Source organism: Malus sylvestris, chromosome 10, assembly GCF_916048215.2.
Source record: "Malus sylvestris chromosome 10, drMalSylv7.2, whole genome shotgun sequence".
Classification (NCBI taxonomy): domain Eukaryota; kingdom Viridiplantae; phylum Streptophyta; class Magnoliopsida; order Rosales; family Rosaceae; genus Malus; species Malus sylvestris.
This window is the reverse complement of record NC_062269.1, coordinates 22,870,735-22,897,755: the sequence shown is the minus strand read 5'-3', so window position 1 is coordinate 22,897,755 and position 27,021 is coordinate 22,870,735. Positions and strand designations below refer to the sequence as shown.

General features: G+C 42.0%; 2 protein-coding genes, 1 long non-coding RNA gene and 1 pseudogene across 3 annotated transcripts; 1 reads left to right on the top strand and 3 right to left on the bottom strand.

The window, feature by feature from the left end:
• Positions 1-1,042: 1,042 nt before the first annotated feature.
• Positions 1,043-27,021, top strand: part of LOC126584324 (translation initiation factor IF3-1, mitochondrial-like) — a 30,995-nt pseudogene continuing 5,016 nt past the window's right edge.
• On the bottom strand, positions 14,971-16,200 carry LOC126586605 (uncharacterized). The gene is made up of 3 exons (XM_050251511.1): positions 16,197-16,200; positions 15,635-16,110; positions 14,971-15,554 (listed from the first exon to the last, which is right to left on the bottom strand). Coding segments are annotated over exons 1-3 (1,041 nt in total). The 5' UTR covers positions 16,198-16,200; the 3' UTR covers positions 14,971-14,990.
• Positions 17,684-18,846, bottom strand: LOC126586613 (uncharacterized). The gene is made up of 4 exons (XR_007610864.1): positions 18,638-18,846; positions 18,456-18,553; positions 18,275-18,372; positions 17,684-18,099 (listed from the first exon to the last, which is right to left on the bottom strand). It is a non-coding gene; the product is annotated as an uncharacterized LOC126586613 (long non-coding RNA).
• Positions 23,573-24,361, bottom strand: LOC126586612 (uncharacterized). Its single transcript, XM_050251517.1, has 3 exons — positions 23,987-24,361; positions 23,771-23,895; positions 23,573-23,670 (listed from the first exon to the last, which is right to left on the bottom strand). Exons 1-3 carry the CDS (start codon positions 24,139-24,141, stop codon positions 23,606-23,608), a joined length of 345 nt encoding a protein of 114 aa, XP_050107474.1. The 5' UTR covers positions 24,142-24,361; the 3' UTR covers positions 23,573-23,605.

The following is a 27,021-nucleotide window of genomic DNA, read 5'->3' as shown; positions in this document are numbered from 1 at the left end:
TATTCTAAAAATCCTCGCCTAGGCGTTAGACACCCGTCAAGTGGCGGTCAATTACGGAACTATTTATAGTTAACTTATACTTGCCACGAGGCTAACTTCGTCGTGAAACAGCGTAAATGGTGAAAGAACTCAGAAAACCCTAGAATGGTGCAATGACGATTTGCCATCGACAAAGGTCTAATGACCTAAATCTTTGCTGGATTTTGTTGGAAAGGTTGAGATAAGTTAAATTTTGATTGATTTTTCGATTTCGCCATTGAAAATTTCATTTTGAATCAAAAAATTCCCGAATTTGAACATTTCCAAAAAGATTGGGTGGAAATTGAATCAAGATTCCAAAAATTTTGAATTTCAATATGAATTTTCCGATATGTTTCAAACTTAGTTCGAAATATTTTAATTTTTTCATAGTTACTTACAAAAATGATGTATTTTGTAGTTAACTTATGTATTCCTAATCCATATTTAAGTCATAGTTTTTCTATTTAATCATGCACTTCTATATAAAAAATGATAAGAATACTAGTATATTAATTGTATTTATATACAAGCATATACCAAATATTAAAAAAGAACAATAAATTGTATATACAAAAAAGTTTGATAATATCCACAAACTCGTAAAATATATGAATTCTGAATAATGTTCAAAAAAATTTGAAATAACTCTAATTTGAAAAATTTTGATCAATCTAAAAATTCTGAATTGAAAATTTTACCATCTGTACAAAGGCATTTTGGTCCCAAGAAAAAATTGAATTTTCTCTAGTGCACATTTAAATTACATATCTAAACAAGAATCTATAAATTCCATTACGTTAAATATCTAACAGCTCATTTTCAAATATGTTATTTAAATGTGCATTTTTAATGTGCACTAGAGAAAAAATGAGAAGTTTTGAATCCACTAGGAAAGAAAAACAAATCAATAATTCAGTAACAAATGGGCCTACACCTAAGCCCATTATCCACAATCTAGTCTAAGCCGACCGTCTATAACCGGGCCCAGTTTTAGAAGACACCCGATCCGTTTTTCTTTCCCTGCGAAGAAGACTTACCTCGGATCACCCGGTCAAGTTCTCTCTCTCTCTTTCTCTGATCTCAAGTGCCACAATCCGATATCTGAAACCAACATAAAAAAAGATGGCGTTTTGGAGTAGAATCGGCCAGTCGAAGCTTCGGCAGTTGTCATACCAGTCCAAGACTATCCCTTACGCCGCTTTGATCAACCCCACTGCTTCACACTCGAAAGCTTGCGTGTTAGTGTTATGAACCCAATTTGTAATTGAGGTTTATGCTTAAAGTAAAGAGTCAAATTAGTTGTAATTGAGAGTTTTTACTGGTTATTAGGGGAATTTAATAGAAATGCCCAGCTGGCAGTCGCACCATGTATAAGAGCACCTGCTCTTTGGTTTGAAACGGAAGAGAATTTTACAAAACAAATCAATACAAAAATATCTCAGAGCTCTGCTCCTTCTATCTTCCTCCTTCCTTCTCTTCTATGTGTAATAGTTAAGGTTTGAGTTAGGGTTTGAGATTTGGGTTCTAACAATGGTATCACCCATATCGATTCCTGGATTCCCTATCGATTCCTGGATTCCCTTCTGTGCACACCCGCCGATCCGCTGCTACTTGCGACTCTGCCTTGGAGTCCCGTCTTGATGCCGTGGAGGCATCCTTGGCGGCTCTCATCGCCTCTTTACCTTCCCTCATCGCCACTGAGTACGCCAAGGCCTTCGACAATGTCTTCGATGCCTCTTTTGAAAAATTTCGTCGGGGAATGCTTTCTCGAGGTGCCGCGGTAGGCATCTCTGCCCCTCTTGCCATTGATCATCATGTTTCTCCTGCGATTGAGCCTATCCAGCTACCTCAGAGCCCAATTTGTGCTGAAGGAGCACAATCGCAGTTTATTCCGTCGGCAATCAAAGCTCCAACGCTGCTCTCATCTTCACCGTTGTTGCGAGCACTGGCAACTTCGGCCGTCAAGCCACACTCGAAGCACCCCGCTGTAGCTACAGTTTCATTTACGGAATCGAAGATGGGGATTCATACTTCGATGATGACCTCTGCTCCGCCACTACTCCATGAGCACCCGTTCTCTGATACTACGAAAACTGGACCTGAGGTAGTTCTTAATTTGAGTATCATTTTAGCAACTCCGGAGGCTACATTCCCTTCTCTTTTGACTGATTACTACGGTGCATACCTGAAAGATAAATTTGGATGGGTTAATTGGTATCTTGTGGGGAAATTTGTGAAGAAAAATTTATATGCATTGGATCTGTTTGATGAAATGTATAAGAGACAGAATGACAATATGTTCATTCAGCCACTGGTTCACAGTATTGAAGTTCTCCATCTCGACTATCTTGCCATCCAGCTCCATTATTTTGACTTAAATTGCTACCTTGGTTTTGAATATGGAAGTACAATTGCTTTAGGTAGAGTTTTTGCTTGTTCATCTGGTTTTAGTCAGAAGCCTATGTTTGGAGCATTTGGGTCCAATCTTGCTCAAACAAGTCCTTTTGAAAGTCCAACTCAAACATCACAGGCAGCATTTGGGGGCAGTATAATTGGTTCCTCCACGCCAATTGGTGACATATGCTACTGTAATGGCATTTGGGATAAGGGTGGAGGCTCTAAATTCAACAAAATGCAATTGAAGATGGCGGGGGCTCGAATAAAGCTGCTGAGGAACAAGGGGCAGGTGGTGGTGAAGCAAATAAGGCGTGCCATTGCCTTGCTCCTACAATCTGGTAAAAACGCTACTGCTCGAATTCGGGTTGAACATGTGATTAGAGAACATAACACTTTGGCTGCCAATGAGTTCATTGAGCTCTTCTGTGAATTAGTAGTATCTAGACTTTCTATCATCGCAGAGCAAAAGGAGTGTCAGCCTGGTCTCAAAGAAGGAATTGCTAGTTTAATCTTGGCCTCTTCTAAGTGTTCTGAGATTTTGAAACTGATCTCACTAAGGCATATTTTTGAGGAAAAGTATGGTAAAGATTTTGTATCTGCGGCTGTTGATGTACGTCTCTGCTGTGGTGCGAATCGCATGCTATGGTGTGAAGGAGGACATATGCAGTTTGTAGACTCAGATTCAAAATCTGCCAGTTATGCAATGGCTGCTGCACAAGTTGCTGCATATTTGGCCAACACGGACTGCAATCAGGACATTAATATTGTATCTCTCAAGAAAATAAAAGAAGCTTCCCCATTGAGTTTGATAGTTTCCTTACGATCGACATGTAAGGGCAGATTTCAATCTCTTGACCAGTTTCTGTATCGTGAATATTGCATATCTCTTGCTGACAATATAGAAAGTAAAGTCATGGTGAGGGAGGAAGGTTATTCTCAACTCTTTTCTGAAGTGCATGAATTTGCTGATGTGATTTCCGAATTCAACAATATGGTTTCTGCAATTCCAGCGATGGTTACACAATCTAATGAGCTTAAGCTTAAGTTCGATGAAGGGTCCACAATGAGCAAGCTTTGGATTGTGAATGTGGGTGGCAGTGAGAGTCTAGCAAAAACTGAAGTTCTAGGGGAAAGCCTTAAGGAAGCTCAAAACGTCAATAAATCTCTTTCAGCTCTTGGGGATGTGATCTCAGCTTTGTCAAGAATTAAGGCTTTGAACCGGGTGGGACATGTGGATGATGACAATGCCAAGGCCATATCCTTGTTTGAGAATGTAGTGGACCTTAGTGATGCTATTGAAGATGAAGTCAAGTGGGTAGAGAATCTGATTAGAGGAATAGTTGCTGGAAATATATTTGATCTTGGTTATGCACAGCTTGCAGAAGTTCTCTCAAAGAAGGGTATGTCCTTTTTAGTTAATTGTCAAAACCGTATCCCTCAACCTTGGGTTATCGATGACTTAGACGTGGCAATGGTTGTGTGTGTAAGATCTGCGTGCAAGCATTTGGGTGCATTAGACCATGGAATAATGGTGTACTCTGCCTGCTCTATAAATTCACTTGGAAATGAAGATGTGGTTGTTGAGATTTTGCGGAGAGGTGGTGGGGCTCTTCACGGTATCAAATTACAAGGAATATCAACGTCCATTGAAGATACGAGCAAGAAAAAGAACCCTCTTGTCTTCTTAGATATATCAATTGATAGGGACCCTGTGGAACAACTTGTTATTGAGTTTTTTGTTGATGTTGTTCATCAGACAACAGGGAATTTCAGGGCTCTCTGTACAGGTGATAAGGGATCAACATGTCATCGAGCAATAAATGGTGTTGAGAACAACATCAAATGTGTGGTCAGAATTTATCCAATGCTTGAAACGCCAAACATTGCTGATGTGCAGGACTTGAGTTTTATTATGGAATATGGGAATAAAAGTGATATGGTGCTGAATATTTTGCAGCCTAGCCATAATGTTGTGAGAAATGATGCTATGGACCAAGAAGGTAAAGGAACAAATGGAGTTGAGCCTCATGACTTACGACCCATTATATTTGAGTTACCTCTCCTTGATCCTGAGGAAGTCAACAATGGTGTGCTTGAGGTGTCTGAACTAAATGCTATGGCTGAGAAGATAATTGCAGTGCGGAATAAACAAGTAGCTATTGATGGTGAGGTTGTTTCTATGACTGTTGATGGAGTGAATGATGCACCTACTTGGAAACTTGCTGATATTGGGATTGCAATGGACATTTCTGGAACTGAAGGAGAGTGCCGCTGCGTTCAAACAAGTTTCCACAGTTTCTTTTTTAAGCCTTGAGGACAAGGCTAATTTTCAAGGGGGAAATATTGTTATGAACCCAATTTGTAATTGAGGTTTATGCTTAAAGTAAAGAGTCAAATTAGTTGTAATTGAGAGTTTTTACTGGTTATTAGGGGAATTTAATAGAAATGCCAGCTGGCAGTCACACCATGTATAAGAGCACCTGCTCTTTGGTTTGAAACGGAAGAAAATTTTACAAAACAAATCAATACAAAAATATCTCAGAGCTCTGCTCCTTCTATCTTCCTCCTTCCTTCTCTTCTATGTGTAATAGTTAAGGTTTGAGTTAGGGTTTGAGATTTGGGTTCTAACAGTTAGAAATCCCACGTTTGATCCCTCACGATAGACCTACTGATTTCGGCAGTAAAGGCAGGTTCTTTGCTGCTCCCATCCAGGTAATCGTTCCCGCATGGCATTTGATCATCTGGGTAATCTAAATCTTTATCCAGTTCTCTTGGGTTTGATTTATTTGATTGATTGTGTTTTTTGGGTAATTTAGATTTTATGAAGATATTGAGGAGTGAGTAATAGTAATGCATAAATGATTAGAATGAGGTGACTTTTCACTTTGATTTGTAGATAGACATTAGGAATATGTTTTTTTTTTTTTTTTTTGGTGGGTTTTTTTTTTTTTTTTTTTTTTTTTTTTTTTTTTTTTTTTGAGGTGAGCAGTTTAGGTAGAATTTTACATTTGGTATCGAACTTTCCGTCTAAGGGAGTCGAACCTGAGGATTACTATTAGACTGCAGTGCTGAGTGGTTATTTGGTTTTTTGTTTTTTTGAGGTGAGCAGTATATAGGCGGCATATTATTTGGGTTTATGTTTGGGGTAATTGGTGAGATATGTGGGTATTGATGATTTTGGTAATGTTGAATGATGTGTGGTTTTATTCATGTATTGTGCATTTTCAAACAAATACAAAGAAGGTAAAGCAGAGCATGAGCGATCCGCGTATGAATGAGAAGATTACTGCTAAGTTTGTTAGGCTTGTGTTGGATGAAGGTAATGTATTTTATAAGTGGTTAAAGATTTCTGATTTTATGCATATGCACTTTGTTACAGGTGTTTAATGGTTTGGAATTATTTTTACAAAGTTTATGGCGCAAACACTTGTATTAGGAGGAAGCAAATGGTATTCAGGCCAAAACTAACAATTTGCGAAGCAAAACCAGAGAAAATGAAAGAATGAGGGCGAATGGAAAGGAGAATCAAACAGTTTGGTGCCATTTATTGCAGAAAACTGAGAAGAAAAAACTAACAATTGTTATTGGAATCATCTTCCAGTGAATCACCACTAGTCTTGTGAACTGGCAGTACTAAAGTAAATACTCAAAGGAAGTGATAGAGTTTTGAGAGTTTTGAAACTGTCAAAATGAGAGGGGAATGGAAGAATTGTCCCTGTTATTAAAAGATGGTGGTTTCAATGAAATTATGAGCTGTATTGGGGTGGCGTAGGACTGTAGGAATATAGTGGACCACTATTAGATGCCATTCTAATTTATTTATGCATGCAGAGCATTTTATTGTCTCAAGGCGTGAAGCTCTGGAACGGGCAAGGAAACTCGACCTTGATTTAGTTGAGGTAAACAATTTTAATCATGTAACAATGCCTAATTTCCTTCAAATTAATGATCATTTTTTGTTTCTTTTTTTACTATACAAGACAGAGATAGGTTTTTTCATGTCACTTTCTCCGTCATTTGGGCTATGATATTTAAGACTATGATCCATATCTGAATGGATAACTTAAAACACATTTTTAATTTATTGCAGATTGGATTGATCTACTCTGACAATAAGTTAGTTATCTTATTAATTACCAATAATTTTTGTTGTATTTTGCACAGGTTGAAGCCAGGGCCGATCCTCCTATTTGTAAAATCATGGATTTTCACAAAGAGAAGTACAAAAAGGAATTAAGGGAGAAAAAGAAGCTTAAAATTAAGGTAGGTTATGGTGTATATTTATGCCCTTGCCTTTGATGTTAAAGTAAAAAAGTGTATGGTAAGATCTCTCTCCATCTCTCTCCCTCTCCTCCTCTAACTTTGGAATCAATTGAAATCTTTTATCTGGGTATAAATTTGGGATGATAGTGTTGAACAACAAAAATATACAACATAAAAAATATATAGAGTCCATACAAATTGGGTCAGGCTACAAGGCAAAACAAAGATGTAAACCAACCCAAAAGATAAGAATGGGCTTTACATACAAACCAAATATCCATAAACAAATAAATAAAAAAATAAGGAAAAATTTCCTACAAAAGGGGGAAGAAATAAACAGGTTCTCTCCTTTCCTGCAACAAAAAAAAACGTGGGGTCAGTTAAGAGGGGTTAAGAGAGAGTGGCAGGAAGTCATGCCCTCCATCTTCTCCCCACGTAACAAGCTCTAGAACCCTCCTATGATGCCTATAAATGGGCATCAGCTGCAACAAAAAAAAGAGGAACAGACAGAAAAAAAAAGGAAGGGGAAACTCTGCAGAAAATAAAAGAAACTTTGAGAGAAATATCAAAAGGCAACGAACTGCTGCCAGAAAAGAGAACAAAGAGACCAATCATTCGTGCATTCGAGTCAAGATCAAAAAGAAGAACATTCATTACCAGGTATGAAATAAGTTCTGTTAATTTATTTTTATTTCTCTAGTTCAAATGTTGTGTTGCAAATGGAAGTAAAGAAAAAGGGTGCATAACCAAACACTCAGAACTAGTAACCTTCAATTTATACAAGAAAACTGCCGGAAAAGGTTTTTTATGCAGGGAAGGTTTCTTAAATGATAGTCCGACTACTCTTCTATACCTGCAAAAACAACACAAAGCAGTCCAAAGAAAAAATGGCAGCAGCCGCATGTTTTCTTTCTGTCTAAATATGAAGAGAACAAAAACGCAAAAGAGCTCTGCTCCTCGCCGCTGCCAGAATCCCATGAATTTCTTCGGGGTGGCCTAGACCACCCCGTGAAGTTCCAATCAAGGTCTAATGAAAGTCATTTTTTTGGGTCCAATGAGAAAACAGATGTATTTGTGGACAAAATAAACAAGGGAAAAGAAGCAAAATGCAACTTTTGCTCCCCTTGACCGACTCCTGCTTGGTCCAATTCCACAAGAAGTTTTCAAACACAACTCTTGACCAAAGACTACTGTTTGTACCATACTTGACCAATCCCGAAACTACCGAGCACCGGCCAACGCTATACTGTCAAGGACCCAGAAGAGTTCCCCTCCGACCAGGGGGCCAATCACTACTCGACACGTGTCAAGATTAGAAGCCAATCAGAGCGCAGCACGTGTCGACATCAAGAACCAATCATAACATGACACATGTCAATGTGACAAAGCTACAAGTTTTTCTATAAATAGGGGTCATTCCCCCACAATATGGCCTAATGCCATTTGTGTTAAATCATTCACAAGAACTCACTAAATTGGGAGCTTGATCCTTTGTACTTGTGTAAGCCCTTCACTACTAATAAGAATTCCTCTACTCCGTGGACGTAGCCAATCTGGGTGAACCACGTACATCCTGTGTTTGCTTCTCTGTCTCTATTCATTTACGTACTTATCCTCACTAGTGACCGAAGCAACCAAGCGAAGGTCACAAAACCTGACACTTTCTGTTGTACCAAAGTCTTCGCTGATTTTGTGCATCAACATTTGGCGCCGTCTGTGGGAAACGACACTTATTCCTACTCTCTTCAGCTGTGTCAAGCTGGTTTCTATCATTCGTACACTTTCTTTTGATCAGGCATCCCTCTCCAGCATGGGAAGCAAAGGAAGCCACAGCACACAGAATGACACCCCCCTTGCACATAGTGCGAAACAACGAAAGAAGGAAGGAAAACGAGTTCTTCTTCAAGCTAAAGTCGATGAGTTGGAAGCTCAGAACAACAAGATAGCAATGAGGAATGAGGTCCTCCAGGAGCAATATGAGAAGCTCTTCGAGACACTCCACGAAGCTAGGCAAGCTCAGACACGCGAGCTTGTTGCCCCCGTGGAAGTCAACCATCAACTGGGTGCCCTCCAACATGGAGGGTCACATGCATTCGACATAGATATCCCTGATAGGGAACAGATTACCCCTCGACTTGATAATCAACATGAGGCTTCTCTTAACCCAGTTGCTTCGACCCGAACCATGAGAAGTGGAGGGAGACACCTCTTTGCTGAAGGGGCAGAAGGATCGAAAGCCGTCTTTCGCGATTGTCGGGATTTCCTGAAGCAACGTCGAGAGAATTCCATCCATATAAGCTCAAAGATTAATGACCCAAGGATTTCTGAGAGACTCGGTCCCCTACCACGGCCCAAGCCGGCCACCAATTTGGGGAAGGGGCAACAAGTCCTAGAGAGACATGAGGGTACAGGGGACTCAGAGGTGTTCCGACAGACATACCCTGGAAGCCAGTACAGCGAGTCCAGGGAAAAATCACATGCCCTTGATCAAACCTTCCTAATTCCAATAGGAGATGGAGATTTACGAAAGAAAGCTCCAGTGACACATAACTCCGCTCAGGACCCCCTTGTCCTACAACTTCTTGAGGAAGTAAACAAGTTGAAGGCTGAACGTCAGGCTGAAATACCTGACTGGAACCAACCCAGGCCTGGCCCTCTTACAAGGAGGATCCTCAACACCCCCCTTCAAGCAAAGACAAAGCAAAAGCTTGGCTTGCAACTTTATACTGGAAAAGAGGACCCGATTGAGCACCTTAACCTCTTTGAGTCCACCATGGCATACCGGATGCACACCGACGAAGAGCGATGTCTTCTCTTCCCCTCCACCCTCTCTGGTGGAGCTCTAAATTGGTATTGTCGTCTTACACCTGAGACGGTAGACTCATTTGAGGAATTGAGGAAACTATTTGTTTCCCAACACATTTTCCAAACCGATCGCTTGCACTCTGCAGATGACTTGTACACTATCCGCCAGAAGCCAGACGAGTCATTACGTATGTATGCTGGCCGCTTCAGCCATAAATACTCCCGGTGTGCCGAGGCAGACGACAAGACTGCCCTCAAAGCCTTCACGGCAGGCCTACGTGATTGTTTCTTTAAATACATGATCAATGCCAATACTTGGAAGACTTACTCTGAGGTGATGGCGCAGGCTTATAACCATGCCTCCGCCGAGGCAAAGACATATCAGGAGAAACCCCCTACAACCATCCTTTATCAACAAGTGGGAGGTGGAAGCCAGACTCACCTAAATGAGAAGACCTCGACTTTCCAAACAGCAGTGGCACCTCCCCATGCCTTGCATAATGCTTCACCGAATCAACAGACATATCAATTTCAAGGCAAGAGGAAGGATTTCCATCCTCACCACTCTCCTTCCAGTAAAAAGAGTAAGGGACACTATCCCGATAACCAAGGGTATCGCCACAATAACGCTCGCCCCCAGGCAGTCAATGCAGTGGGTCAAACCCGCGTCAAGATACCCCCTACCCCAAGGTACGAGACATACACGCCCTTGAATGCCACATGCGCGGCCATTTACCCCAGCATAGCTCACCTGATACCAAAGCCAAAGCCGAGGCACCCAGATTACACGCCCCCGAATAACGCGGGCATGTTTTGTTGCTACCATGAGCATAACGGCCATGATAGCGAGAAATGTATCATCCTCCGTGATCGTATTGAAGCTTTGGCACGAGAAGGAAAAATTGATCAATTCCTTCTTCACCCTCAAAGGGATAACCATAACCAACGCCAGGTGAATGTCATATATTCCATAAGCGGCGGCACACCCATATCTGAATCTTCCAATAGGGCCATGAAAAACAGTGAACGAATTCTGAGGCCTGGTCACCGAGTGTTTCACGTGGAAGACATCAGGGGAGGGAAGTATCAAAAGCCTAACTGGGATCCGATATGTTTCTACCCTGAGGAAGAAAGAGGCATCATCTACCCTCATAACGACCCATTGATCGTGGAGGCTCACATAGCCAACTTTGATGTTCGACGAATCCTCGTAGACACAGGGGCTTCGGTCAATATCATGTTTGCCGAAGCTTTCAGGGCACTCAGTGTAGCTGAACACTTGCTCGATCGCTCGATTTCTCCTCTGATAAGCTTCTCCGGTGATATCGTGCAACCCTTAGGGAGCATACATTTACCCTTTACTATTGGTACAGGCCCTTACACGGCTACCATTACCACTAACTTCCTAGTGGTTGACTGCCCAACGGCATACAATGTCATCTTTGGGCGCACAGGCATCAATGATCTCAAGGCTATGGTATCCACGCATATGCTGTTGATGAAATTTCCAACCCCCCATGGCAACGGCTACATCAGAGGAGATCAGCTTAGTGCACGATCATGTTACAACACTTCAGTTAAGCAACAACACTTGCCCGGACCCAAGGAAACCCTGTCTGTACATGACCAAGTCACAAAGACCAGCCTAGATGAAGCGAACTTGGATCTTCCTGATAGCAACAATCAACCCGATGATCCTCGAGATGACTCTTTCACCCAGCAAGCCCAACCTGCTGAAGAGTTGGAGAAGGTACCTATCTCAAGAGATCATCCAGACCGCATGGTGAATATTGGCACCACATTGTCACCACCCCTTCGGTTAGCATTGATATCTTTTTTGAAAGAGAACACTGAAGTCTTCGCCTGGTCATACGAGGACATGTCAAGCATCTCTCCCGATGTCATCTGTCATCGTTTGAGTATTGACCCCAAGATCAAGCCGGTGAGACAGAAGCGAAGATCTTATGACGCTGAACGATACGAGGCAATGAAAGCAGAAGTTGAAAAACTCAAAGGCATAGGCTTTGTCCGCGAAGTCAATTACCCGACATGGGTAGCAAATGTGGTCCTTGTTAGGAAAAATCCGACCAAAGAAAGTCTTTTGCTTCAAAATGTCTTATGGAGGATGTGTGTTGACTACACCGACCTAAACAAAGGGTGTCCGAAAGATAGTTTTCCTCTTCCTCTTATTGACAGGCTTATAGACTCTACGGCAGGGTGTGAGCTCTTGAGCTTTATGGACGCTTATTCAGGATACAACCAAATCCTCATGAACCCCTCAGACCAAGAACACACGGCCTTCACTACTGACAGGGGACTATATTGCTATAAAGTCATGCCTTTCGGCCTAAAGAATGCAGGAGCAACTTATCAGAGACTGGTCAATTCAATGTTCGCCGAACAAATTGGGAAGAACATGGAAGTTTACGTTGATGATATGCTAGTCAAAAGCAAACATGCTGACCAACACATCACCAACCTATCTGAAACTTTCACCATTCTAAAGAGGTATCGAATGAGGTTGAACCCCAACAAATGTGCCTTCGGCGTGGGCTCTGGCAAATTCTTAGGCTTCATGATTAGCCAACGAGGCATTGAAGCTAACCCTGAAAAGATCAAAGCAATCCTCGACATGAAAGAGCCAATAACTTCAAAAGACATCCAAAGCCTTACTGGCAAGGTGGCAGCCTTAACCAGATTCATCTCTAAGGCCACAGACAGATGTGCTCCTTTCTTCAAAGCACTCAAGGGAAATAAGAAGTACATTACATGGACGGAGGAATGTGCCAAGGCATTCAGGGACCTCAAAGAGTACATGAGTAAAGCCCCTCTGCTCTCCAAACCAGAAGTTGGTGACACTCTCATCATCTATCTATTGGTTTCGGCTTCAGCAGTCAGTTCTGTTCTTATTCAAATGGACAGTGGTGTCGAACGGCCCGTCTACTACGCTAGCAAGGCCCTACAAGATGCGGAGACACGATACTCCAACATTGAGAAATTAGCTCTAGCATTGGTCATGTCTGCTCGGAAACTTCGCCCTTATTTCCAAGCACACGCCATCATCGTGCTTACCAATCACCCTCTTCGACAGATACTCCAGAGTCCTGACACGTCTGGACGAATGATCAAATGGGCGATAGCATTGGGTGAGTTTGACATCTCCTACCAACCAAAACCAGCCGAAAAAGGCCAAGCAGTAGCAGATTTCATCGCCGACTTCACATATCCTGTTGACATTGCTTCTACACCTGAAGCAGTAGCTTCATTACCATCGGAAGCTCAGAAAGTAGAATCAACGACCTCAGCATGGAGTCTGTATGTTGATGGCTCATCCAACCAACAGGGCTGTGGAGCGGGACTAGTCTTGACTACGCCCGACAAAGTAGCAATGGAGTATGCTCTTCGTTTCAAATTCAAGGCATCAAACAATGAGGCCGAGTATGAAGCCCTTCTAGCAGGATTACGTTTGGCCAAACACCTCGGGGTTAAACAAATTGATATTTTCAGTGACTCCCAATTAGTGGTCAACCAGGTTACCAACAACTTTGATGCTAAGGACAGCTCCATGGCAGCATATCTTGCGCAAACACAACTTTTGCTCAAGCACTTCCACTACCAGATCACCCAAGTTCCTCGAGCGGCAAACAGTCATGCAGACGCCCTGGCTCGCCTCGCCTCAGCTGTGGAAGACAAGATTGGAAGAAAAATTCATGTCGAACTGTTGGCAACACCAAGCACCATGGCCGCAGAAGTATGCAACTTACAACAGGGGATAGTTGGATCACCCCGATCTATAATTTCCTTGCTCATGGCACCCTCCCAAATGATAAAGTCCAGGCTAAGCAAATTCGATACAAGTCTACCCGCTACCTGATCATCAATGATCAACTCTATAAGCGAGGTTTTAGCCTGCCATACTTAAGGTGTCTTACGCCTGCCGAGGCGGAAATCGTCCTTCGGGAAATACATGAGGGAGTCTGTGGAGATCATGCTGGATCTCGGTCCCTAGCACACAAGACTTTTCGCCAAGGATATTACTGGCCAACACTCCACCAGGATGCCATCAAAGTATCCCGCTCATGTGACAAATGTCAACGATATGCGACTATTCCTCATTCCCCTCCAGAGCCTCTTACTCCTATGATCAGCCCTTGGCCCTTCGCCCAGTAGGGACTTGATTTGATCGGCCCAATGCCGGCAGGGAAGGGCAAAGTCTGTTACGCAGTCGTTGCAGTGGACTACTTCACAAAGTGGGCCGAAGTAGAACCCTTGGCAACCATTACTGAGGCAAAGATAGAAGACTTCGTGTGGAAGAACATCCTTTGTAGATTCGGCATTCCCAATGCGATAGTCACTGACAATGGGCGACAGTTTGACAACAAGAAGTTCAGGTTGTTCTGCTCTAAGTTCAACATCAACTTATGCTTTGCCTCTACAGCTCATCCCCAGTCTAATGGACAAGTTGAGGCCATCAACAAAATAATCAAGCGCACTTTGAAAACCAGCTTGGACAAAGCTAAAGGCTGTTGGCCAGAATTTGTACCCCAAGTTCTTTGGTCATATCGCACTTCATATCGGACTTCAACAGGAGAAACTCCATTCTCACTTGCCTTTGGCACAGAGGCGGTTGTCCCTGTTGAGCTCGAGCAAGCAACATTCCGAGTCCAGAACTACATTCAAAGTGAAAATGACAAACAACTCACCCTCAACTTGGATTTAGTCGAGGAACACAGAAACCAAGCTCACTTGAGGAATGTCGCCTACAAGCAGCGCATCTCCAACTATTATGACTCTAGGGTCAAGCCTCGTTCTTTCAAAATAGGAGACTGGGTCTTAAAGAAAAGATTACTCTGCGACAGAGTCCCGAGTGAAGGCACACTTAATCGAAACTGGGATGGACCGTATGAAGTCATTGGCATCAGTCGCCCTGGCTCTTACACACTTAGAAGCTCCGATGGCAAGACCCTTGGCCATCCATGGAACGCTGATCACTTGAAGTACTACTACAAATAGACTCACGATGTACAAGTGTTGAGCTATAGCCGTTCGGCATCCTATGTAATGAAGGCCATTTGGCAATGAATTCAATAAAGAGGTAATTTAGCCAACTCAGCCCTCACTCTTTTACATTCCTAGCAATGGAACACTCAAGTGTTGAAACCTCAAAGCAGATATATCCAACACGAAACAAAATCTAAGTATGTGTCGACAAGACTATACAAAGAAAGGAACAACCAAACAATGGCTTATATCCAAACAATAGATTTATTCATACATAGCCAAACATGCATTAATAATAGTGCAAACACTCATAAACACCTCAAATCCAAAACTCTCAAGCTTATAACATGGGCACATGTTATACACACATCAGACTACTACATCCAGAATACATGCAGATAGTAAAGACACTGCTATTCATTCTCATCTGAAGCCGAACCCCTGGCAGTATCACTCCGCGTCCTATCATCATCCTCTGCATCCCCAAGATCCTCTTCACCATGCTAAGTCTGTGCATCAGCATTACCTTCATTATCAGACTCATCTTCGCTGCTAGGATCAACAGCAAGGACAAATGTCTCGCCCTTTCGATGATGCTCATCTATATCTTCGTGGTATTTTCGAAGAATGCTCCCATCATCATAACGATCAAGGATGGCCATCCATTTCCTTTTTTCAAAGCGAGCTTCTTGAGCACAGTAGGGTTTAATAGCAAGATGAAAGGTCGAAGAACTTAAGTATTCTTGCACAGCAGCCTCCCTTTCAGTTGGAATGCTCTTCTCCAGTTCAGAAATCTCAACTAAGGCACCATCCAATTCTCCCCTAACCTTGGATACCTCCAAGGTAGCCACCTCCAACTGTTTTTTAGTTGCCTCAAACAATTTCTTAAGCCTTAGGTTCTCACCATTTCGCCTTTTCAAGCTCTCCATGGTTTCGTCCTTCAGTTGGAGAGCCTGAGTCAAAAGTCCCTTATTCCTTCGGGCCTCGTCCACAAGCTGCTTATTCTCCTTCAGTTTTGCCTTGTACCGCTCAACCTCTTGCAGTCTGTCGTGATACTCGGCCATGACCTGCATGGCAAGACGATCATCACTACCTAAATAATGATAATAAAGAGGAAAAAGTAAGGAAATGACAAAGTAACACTCACATATGAAGACAGCTTCAACATCCGGTCGCAATCCGATTCATCCTTAGCTAAGGGCTCTCCGAGCTCATCGAAGGCGAATCGACGCCCTGCCAAGCAATTGTTGATATCCCCAAAATCCTTTGGCCGCGTGGCAACCCTCAAGTCCTTCCACGAGACACTGCCAGCTCTTTCCTTGCCTTTCCCCTCATGGCGGGAACCAGGATCACTTTCCTGGACAGTGTGCTCCATAGTAAGAGGAGGAGGCAACAGTCGGCTCCCTTCTCCTGCAACTACGGCAGCAGCATTTTCAACGGCCTCGACTCCAGTCTTCCTAAAGGCAGGCCCCTTAAGGACCCCATCTTGGGACTTAGGTCTAACGGATGGTTCCCCTCGGAACTTATGAATTTTCTTATGCGGTAGGATGTCTTCCGAAGGAACTAACACTGGTGCTTTCCTTTTATGGGTGCTAGTCCCTGTTTTCTTGCTTACCTTCTCCACTGCATAAGGAAAATCAAAATAAGAAATACAACTTTCCAAATAAAGTAAGGAAAAGAGCAAAGTTTACATGAAGGATACAACTTACTCGATCGTCCCTGGCTCTTGGAAACTAAGGGTTGGAAACCGTACCAACGAAATAAGGGTCGTAGCTTGCTTAAGTGTCTATCCTCTTTGGGCACCCTCAACACCTTCTCTATGTCAGATAGCTCCTGCCCAAACAGTTTGATGGTGCCCCGCGTCACTACATGAAGCAAAATGTTAGAAGCAAGAAAAGACCACAACAAATAGCAAATAGTACGAACGGTTGATACGTTACAACCTACAGTCTGGAAGTGAGTAAGCACACGTCGCTCAGGCGTGACACCCTTATCATACTCCCAATCATTATACAGAAAGCACCAACGGTTTTTCCATGTGTAGTAACGCCACTGATGGAAGGAAGGCTCACACAACCCACACTCCATCCAAATGATATAAAATCCAATCAAAGTATCCCAGAAACCAGGATTGAGTTGCCCAGGTGCATATCCGATCAAAGATAACATCTTTTGCAACCACGGATGTAAAGGTAGTCTCACCCCTAAAGTCAGTAATATCTGGGTGTAGAACATAACATGACCCTGGGGAGGCTCAGAAGGCCATTCTTCATCATGTACCAAACGTATCCCTACACTACGAGGGATATTACATGACTGCCTTAGCGCCTCAACCTGCTTCTCATTATCTAACAAGTTATTCTTTAGATGGTCTGCTGTGAACTCAGAGCGAACTATGGGTATGGCATCAAAAACAACCCCCTCACCCAACGCCATGGAGGAAGAACTAGCAATAGCTAAAGTTTGACGGTTGGGAAGATCATCCAATGTTTCTCTAGTACCGGACTCTAACAAAGACCCTGAAGACTCCGACATTGCAGACTCAGACTTAGAGCTAAAGCTAGAAGCGCCCTCATCACTAGAACTTCCAGGCTCTGACATCTACAATAAGAAGAAACAAATTCTATCACTACATGCATGATCAAAACATAAGGAAGTTCCTATATTACCCACATGAAGATGGTGCAAAGCGATGCCGGAACCCTTCTCAATCAGAAAGCAATCCGTCTTCCACAGTCACTACAAAACAAGCAAATGAAGACCGTGTCAAGCGCCAAAAAAAAAAAAAAAAAAAAAAAAAAAAAAAAAAAAAACAGCTTCATCCAAAATGCTTCACCCGAAAAGCTTCACCTCCAAAGCTTCACCCACAAAGCTTCACCTAAAAAGCTTCACCCACAAAGCTTCACCCAAAAAACTTCACCCGAAAAGCTTCACTTAAAAAAGCTTCACCTACAAAGCTTCACCTAAAAAAGCTTCACCTAGAAAGCTCCCTCTACATACTTTCACCATCAAAGCTTCACCTAGAAAGCTTCATCTACAAAGCTTCATCTACAAAGCTTCACCATCAAAGCTTCACCTAGAAAGCTTCAACACCAAAGCTTCACCTACAAAGCTTCAACACAAAACCTTGCTCCAAATAAACAAATTTTGTTCACAAAACCCAAGATGCCCTTGAACTTGTACAAAAACACTTGGGTAAACATAAACATTTTTTGTTTTACACCCACAAGGGCCCAAAATCTTCCTTCTTATTTATTCACTTATATATGTTCCCAAACATATTATAATAGATCAAATAATAATTCAAAGTCCAAAATTTAGTTATGGACAAAAATACAAGCAATTCACCAGTACTGAAGTTGCTACAAAAACTGGAATCTTCCCCAGCCTAGAAATCCAACAAAGCTTCGCCTCCTTTCCCCTATCAAATTTTTGCAGCTGCTGCTTTTCTCCAATGGAGCTGAATTTTGGACACCCTCTAGTTCTTGAGCAGATGAACAACTTTCAAGAAGGAATCGTTTCTGTTTGAGCGACGGAAATTAAAGTGTTGAAGCTCCAAACATGATAGTCGGCTTCTTGCAGATTTCGAAGCTGTTGTGATGTTTCGAAGATCTGGAAATATTTAACCGTTAGTTCATCCTGAATTTTTGATATGTTATGAAAGAGTCGATGAGGAACAACTTCAATGAAGAAAGCATGCCGATCTGAACAATAGAAAATGGAGTTTCGAAGCTCACAACAAATCTGACGGGTTGACAGAAAAATAATAACCAGTCATTCATCATACCTGAATTTCTTGAGTTATACAGCTCCGAGGGATCTCAATTTTGAATATGTTGTAGTTCACGAGCTGAGGAACAACTTCGATGAAGAAAGCATGCTGATCTGAGCAAGAGAAAATAGAGTTTCAAAGCTCACAACAAATCTGACGGGTTGACAGACAAATGATAAACAGTCACTCATCATACCTGGATTTCTGGAGTTATACTGCTCCGAGGGACCTCAAATTTGGATATCTTGTAGTTCACAAGTTAAGGAACAACTTCGATGAAGAAAGTATGTTGATCTGAGCAAGAGAAAATGGAGTTTTTGAAGCTCACAACAAGTCTGACGCGTTGATATACAAATGACGAATAATCACTCATCATACCTGAATTTCTGGAGTTGTACTGCTCCGATGGATCTCCAATTCGGATATGTTGTAGTTCACGAGCTAAGGAACAACTTTCATGAAGATGGTTTTGCGATTTGAGCCACAGAAAATGGTGTTATATTGAAGAGCTACCACTCCCTCTACGTAGACACCCTCCTTGGTTTACCTAGCTCCAACACCCACATTTCCTTCAACAAGACTGCAGCAAATCCGATTGTGAGGAAAGATGGTAATCTTTCCAGCCAAAAAGGAAAGGCAAAGCAAAAGAAAATTAAACACATTGATGGCATATTATGAAAGAAGAAACGGAAAAGTAGTACATGATGATGAAGTGTGGGAACAACATCATGACAAATGATGATGAGTCATGCTTTCCCCCCTCCTTGGATTCGGCTGAAAACATCCCCCTATTTGGATTCAGCTGAAAACATCCCACTCAGTCGACAAAAAAAACAAAAAAACAAAAAAACAAAAAAAAAAAAAACAAAAAAAACAAAAAAAAAAAAACAAAAAAAAAAAAAAAAAAAAAAAAAAAAGGGCCTAGGCCTCCACTTCTTTGGGCCTAACACATCTTCATAACAAAAAAAAACAATATATGAAGAACGAGCCCTGGGTTACCACTTCGAAAAGAAACAAGTGAAGTTTTCCTACTCATGACATTGACTACTAGCTAGACACCTCATTCGGCAACTCTCTTCGCCTGAAGACTTGGGGGACTCCCACCATATGCTACTGCACCTTGACACTCGGCAGTCTCACAACCACTCAGTGACTTGGATTTTTCAAGTCTCCAACCGAGAAGTTTTCCTCACTCGGGAAATTAAGGGAACACTACCTCAAACTACATGCTTCACTCACAAAGCTTCAACAATACAGGTTTCAACAAAAGCAAAAATTCAAAGAACTTTATGAAGAAGGCTTTGGTGTATTTAACACAATATGTTGAAATGAAGCAAAGCTTATTTATTAATATTTTCGATAAGCCACAAATATGTACATATACATGAGTCAAAATAAACAAACAAAAGGGAGCCTTCACAAAGGTTGCTTAGGGGAAGTCTCAGCAGTCGGTAGAGCCCCAGAAAGAGAAAGCACCGGAGGGTGGTTATCCGGAGCCTCAGTACTTGACAAAACCCCAGAAGGAGGAGGCATTGGAGGTTCATCATTTGAAGCTTCATTACCAGGTACAGCCTCAGAGGACGAAGGCAATAAATGCCTTTGGAACAAACCCACAAACCGCTGATGATCAAGTAAAACCTTACCATCAGATTCCTTCATCTAGTCAAGCTTCCTCTTCATGTTTGTAGCATAGTCATGGGCGAGCCGGTGCAACTGCTTATTCTCATGCTTGAGCCCTCTAATCTCCTGTTTGAGACTCATCACTTCAGCAGCCAATGATTCAACTTGGCGGGTTCTAGCAAATAAGCGTTGGGCCATATTAGACACAGAACCTGCACACTGAACACTAAGAGCCAGAGAGTCCTTAACAGCCAACTCATCAGACCGTTTGGAAAGTAGTCTGTTATCTTTGGGAGTGAGAAGGTTCCTGGCCACCACTGCAGCGGTCATATCATTCTTCATCACAGAATCCCCAACGGTAAGAGGACCAGTAGGGGATATGAAGGATGGGCGCCATATGTTGTCTGGAGAAGGCGTGGCTGTCTCTTCTCCAAGGTTCAAGTCAAAACGACGGTCGGAGGGTCCAGACATTTTCAAATGTGTTGAAGAAGGAAGAGGTCAGACAAATCAAGATCTTAGAAGTGCAAGAAATGAGCTTCTACTGGTAGAGATTCAAGTGTGCTGTGGAACTTAATGCCAGCCTCTATAAAAATCTGCACTCGACGGAGCTTCAGAAATCGAAGAGGCGTTTGCTTTCTCAAAAGCTGGGCTGCTCAGAGACCATGAGGGCCGATCTCAGAAATCGAAGAAGCACCTGCTTTTTCAGCCTCGTCAGCACCTGTCACATGCACAATCAGCTTTGCGGAAATTACGGGCAATCTGTCGAAGATTTCTGGTGAGGTAGAAAGCACGTGAATCTTACTGTTCAATCACCGCTCTCCATATGCACCATCAACTCCTCGGGTACCACATATAACTTTGTCAAAGATCTCTGACAAAGTTTAGGCACGAGAATTTCGAAGTTCCAGCTACCCTACTATTACCCATAAGGGTAAAGGAACAGCACCACTGCTTGACAACTGGAAAGTCCCTATGTGTGTCGACCTCCGTGTTTTGCGGCAAGACAGGTTGGCAAGAACGTCCAACCTTTACTCACATTCGAGAAAAGACTCCCAACATAATTACTTTCTCAAAAACCGGAGTAGCACCGCTTTCCGAATCTCGAGAGTCAGATCATCGACGGGATTGCTTGTTCGAAAACCGAAGAGGCACAACTCTCAGAACTTCGAGAGCCAGATTTCCTTAGATAAAGCTTGTCTGTAATCTTCACACGTAATATCAGCTTTCCAGATACCACATACCACTTTTTCAAAGTGCTCTGACAAAATTAAAACACGTGAAGCTGGCAGCTCCCACTACATTGCTGTGACCAAGAAGGGTAAAAGAATAGCATTACTACTTGTTATTGGGAAATCCCTATATACATTGACCTCCCTCCTCAACGGACAGGCAAACCTGCAAAAATGCTCAACCCTTTCTCGCGTTCGAAAAGGCACCCTCAACATAACCTCTCGAAATACTCAGCTTTATTTCCCCCCGATAATACCTCAGCAAATAAGCCACACCAAGAACAAGAGTATCTCATATCATCAGGGTCGAAAGCAAGAGTATCTCATATCATGCTTTCTCCCTGTCTTTGTCTTTGTCCTTGTCCACACCTGCAGGACAAGGAGAAAGAGAGCAGTCAGTCGGAACCTGAAATCAAACCTCCAATTTGGAACTGACTGCCTGGAGCCTTTGCCTGGTTGCTTACTTAGCATTGCTCTCGAGTACTCATCCTCAACTGCTGTCAAGGTCACGAATTCCACCGGCAAATACCTCATGACAGTTGATCAGATATTGGCTCTTTACACTGAAGCTGCCAAGCGTGGATGAGTCACTATGAAGGAATGTTCTGAAGGACCATTTAAATGCAAAGGTTGCACACCACTTCTGCCATGCAAAAGATTGAAGCAGAAGGTTCAACGGTGAGCTGAAACAGATCACTACAGCACGACACCTTTCCATACCACATTCATTATTCCGTCAACAGCAAAAGTATCCCATATCATCAAGGTCGAACGTACTCTAGATTTGATGGACTTGTTTTGACCCTCAAATTTTTGAGTCGGCCTTATACTCTGAAGGGCACCAGAAAACCCTCCAGCACAGTTCAAGAATAAGCCTGTGGAAAGTTACTTCTTCAAAAGCAAAAGTATCTCATATCATCTCTTATCCATTTGCTTCTCCTTATCCTGGCAGTTGAATGAGAGACAAGGAGAAGGAGAACAATCAACCGGAAGTCGAAGTCAAACCTCTGATCCTGGGTTGCTTACTTGGAAGTTTGACTGCTTATCTTGTCTGTCACCTCTTTCGGCAGATCTCCTAGCTCGGCGACTTGGGGGACTCCTACTATAGGGTTTGTATCGCACTTGACCAAGCCCGAAACTACAAGTAAGCTTCAAAGTGAAATTGATACATTACCTTGTGCATCTTCATCAGCTAAGTACACCATTCCCGGATGGAGGAAAGGTACTTCCAGAGAAGGGCAGATGAAGATCAGACCACACTTCGGTACTTAGAAGTTTCGTGATTACTCAAGGGATTGGATCTTGCAAGTCCCCAACCGAGGAGTTTCCCTCACTCGGGAACTTAGGGGAGCACTGTTTGTACCATACTTGACCAATCCCGAAACTACCGAGCACCGGCCAACGCTATACTGTCAAGGACCCAGAAGAGTTCCCCTCCGACCAGGAGGCCAATCACTACTCGACACGTGTCAAGATTAGAAGCCAATCAGAGCGCAGCACGTGTCGACATCAAGAACCAATCATAACATGACACATGTCAATGTGACAAAGCTACAAGTTTTTCTATAAATAGGGGTCATTCCCCCACAATATGGCCTAATGCCATTTGTGTTAAATCATTCACAAGAACTCACTAAATTGGGAGCTTGATCCTTTGTACTTGTGTAAGCCATTCACTACTAATAAGAATTCCTCTACTCCGTGGACGTAGCCAATCTGGGTGAACCACGTACATCCTGTGTTTGCTTCTCTGTCTCTATTCATTTACGTACTTATCCTCACTAGTGACCGAAGCAACCAAGCGAAGGTCACAAAACCTGACACTTTCTGTTGTACCAAAGTCTTCGCTGATTTTGTGCATCAACAACTACTACAAGACAAAAAGGAAAGAAAGGAAATTTCCCAATCTTTGAATAAACAGCTAAAAGAAGGTTCAAAGCCTTCTTTGTCACGTGAAGAAAGAACAGAGTGTTTTCATCATGTCAAAATTTCTCACCTGCTTCTCTGCCACAAACATTTAAAAGAAGGTTCAAAGCCTTCTTTTCCACGAGAAGATGGGACGAGAAGATAAAAAAGGGTTCAAAGCCTTTATATTAAACACTTGCCATCCCAAAATTACAGGGAGGGAAAAGCTTACTGCCAAATTCCCCAAATTATTTGGAAAACCCATTCACATGGTAACCTTTGTATTAAACACCAAAAAGACTTGGTAGACAAATCAAAACTACAGAAAGTTTTTTTTGGGAAAAGGCATCATATTGTACAAATGTTAAAGAAAAAATATGGCAAGAATGGGAACACAAAAAGGGTGTCCAAATGCCACTGTCAAGGCCAGTCAAGTAAAAATCCCTTTGTGGAAACAGAAATACCAGAGTGATAATCACACACAAGTACATCAGAACTCATTCAAAATATGGCAGATATTATGAGTGTGTGACTACAAATTTCAGAGTACAAACTCTCACCTTTGGAGCCATGAATCAACAATTGTCTTCGACTAACTCGGGGCTGCAAAATAGTTTGTCCAACAACCAATCGAAGAGATGCCGCTACTTGGGCCGCCTGCACGAAAGAATTGATAAAGTTCATTGCAGCTAGAGTTTCACTTCACTCCAAATACATAAACAAACCCAGAAAAAAAAATAGAACGAAAATGGGTAACCTGTTTGATAAAAGGAATCACATGCAAAGTAGTGAGCCTTCGATCCACAAAAAGAAGAACAATCAAAAATGGGAAGAGCAAGAATACAAGGCGGCAGGAAGAGAATGCAAGTTTTTTTTTGTGACCTGTGAAAGAATAGGTTTGCAATTTGAGGGGAAAATAATGGAAAATCGAAGTAATTGGAACAAAAAAAATTTAAACTCCAACAAACCTTACCCATTCTTCCTCTGAAATCCACGGATACCCAATCCAAATAGAAGTTTGAAATGCAACGAAGTCCATGGAAGTCCAAATATAGCGGAATAGTCGCTTGCTTCTAGAGGAAAACCACCAGATTTCAAAGCCAAGGGAAAGAGGATCGCTGAAGCCATCTTACGGGGGGGGATGAGGATGCTAAATCCTCAAAATCATCAAGGAGAGGCACGGCAGGCATAGAAAATCAAAACATAAAAAAAAAAAGGATAAAAGCAGGGGACCTAAAACCTAAAAAGGCATTTATAAAAAATGGTACTTTACCACTTGCTTTTATTAAACAATAAAGCAAAGGCTTGCTTTTCTACTATATTGCCCAGTTAGTGTCAGGCATGAACACATGGAATGAGTTTCAAGGCAAAGTAAATGAAGGCAAATAAAAAAGAAAGATTGCTCATCACGTGGGAAGTATGGTCTCACTTTAAATGCACTAAGCTTTGCTTATTAAAGGAAAAAGGGGCGTGGGTTATACTTGGCAAAAACCATCAATTCATTTTTTGCTAGTCATCATCTTTTTTTGGCACTTTTCTTTTGCCAAAATCTGAACATAAATCTAAACCAAAAATATGAACTACGCTGGTTTGATTCCTTTAAGGATACGTAGGCAGTCTAATATTAAATTATAGACGCAACCATGAAACCGAAACGAATCCCTAGTTTATATAAACTAAATTCACTCCTGCTATCAAATACCAAAATAACACGAAGCTGAAGAACAATTTTCAAAGGGTATGAAGTCGTATCAAAGTCTCAAATGGCACAAAGCTGAATAAAAGTCTCAAATGGCATGAAGCCATATCAAATTTTCAAAATGCTCCTTGCCTGCACGAGTTGAAACTGCACAAGGCATCAAATCTCAACAAACACCATGAACTACGAGTGACTTGATCCCTCAAGAGGGTACGTAGGCAATCTAGGGTTCAACCTAGGTGCAGTCACAAAATCAAACAAACACCAAAGTCCTCAAGTTACATTTTATTCAAATTGGAATCAAAGGGTATTCCTTTCCTAAAAGAAGGGTTGTAATTAATAGGCGCATAACCTAGAATGGGTCGAACTCGAATTAATAAAACCCTCTTCGAAAAAATGAATGAGGGTGAAATTGTGTCGAGTGAATTATTTGTTTACATATTATGTACAATTTTTGCTCAACATAATTTTTGGCACGCCCAGTGGGACCCATTTTCCCTTTCATCTCTAATTTTAAAGATAATTAATGTGCTATGTATTTTCTTTTTTTTTGCAGAAAAAGGAAGCATGGCACCACAAGTTACTGTTTTCTTCCATGAACTCTCTGCTGCATTCAAACTTGGACATGGAGGACGTGCTGGTCGCCGAATCTCATTCACCATCAATGAAGCATCAACTAGCTGCAACATGGTGAAGGCTAAGGTAGCAACAAAGACAAACAAGGTGGCTGTAAAAGTCATCAAGGTTGGACCGAAAAAATGCCCGTCCAAGAACGCCCTAAAGAACGCAAGGAAGAGAGCAGCACGAGCTCTTAGAAAGAAGATCGCTAAGGAGTGTGTACTTGAAGATATTGAAATCATCTCAAATGAGCTTCTTGGAGCTATTTCATCTAAAGACACCAAGGTCCCTCGACGCAAGATTGTCAAAGTGACATCATCACCACTTACCAAGGTTCCCGTCATTACTCAAATCATGATTGGAACAATCCCAATCACTTTACCTACAACGGAGTTGGTCATGATGACCTCCGTCGAGGAAAATGAAGAAATCTTGCCAATAGTGTCTGGAAATGTTCAACAAAAGGCCAAAGCCTATGAAGTTATCGAGGAAGGTAACAACATTCAATTCGAGGGGCCTATCACACGTGCAAGGGCTCGAGTATTGGCAATCCATTCTCCCGAGAGTTCATCTTCCCTTGGAGACACTCTTGGAGAAAACGAATATTTTTTCCAAGAAGAGATTCCTAGAGTAATGACTCAATTCCAAAGGTTGGAGATAAATGAAAGCGTTGAATATGAGAACATGCAAGTTCTGATGACTGGCGCATCAAATGTAGAAGAACAATTGCTAGAAATGCAACGGAAACTAGCAGAAAAAGAAGCTGAAATGGCAACTTTGGTAGCTGATAAGGAAGCTGAAATTGCAACTTTAGCAGCTCAGTTAGCCGCTCAAGCTAGCATAAATAATGCTGGAGAAAGAGCAAGGAAAGAAACAGAAGGAGAAAGTTCCGGTAGCCAAATTACGCATCAAGATATCAATGCAATTTTCACTGAAAAGATTCGTGAATTTCAAATATCTTTAACGACACCAATTCTTGGATACCGGAAGCCTTATCCAGCTCACTATGACACAGTGCCATTTCCCCAAGGGTATCAAAAACCGAGCTTTGATAAATTTGATGGTTTAAGTGGTTCTCCTCAAGAACACTTAGCTCATTTTTACTCAGCTTGTGGGGAGACATCGCAGTCGGATCCCTTATTGGTTCGGCAATTTGTTCAGTCACTAAGAGGGTCTGCTTTCACATGGTACACTCAGTTAGAGCCCGGATCTATTATAACATGGGATGATATGCAAAGAGCTTTTCTAGCTCAATTCGTCAGTTCAAAGAAGAAAGTCACGTTAATGGATTTAGCTCAAACAACACAAAGGCTTGGAGAAAGCGCGAGCGAATTCATCACAAGATGGAGGAGCCTTAACCTACAATGCATGGAAAAGATTTCCGAATTTTCGGCAGTGCAAATATGTTACAATAACCTCATCCCTGAGATTGCAACATTTGTAGGAATTGCGGAGCCTCGAACTTTCGACGAGTTGGTATCCAAAGCAAGTAATGTGGAGAAGCAGATGTCTCGGAAAAATGTGATTGGAAAGATGATCCAAGACTTAGAAAAGAAGTCTGACACCAAGAAGGGGGATAACAAAAGAATGTCGAAGAAAGGAGATTCTATGGCGACATTTGTCAAAGTAGACAAGAAAAGTGACAATGTAAAAAGAAAAGAAGAAACCAAGGGGACGAGGAGGCTTTCGCT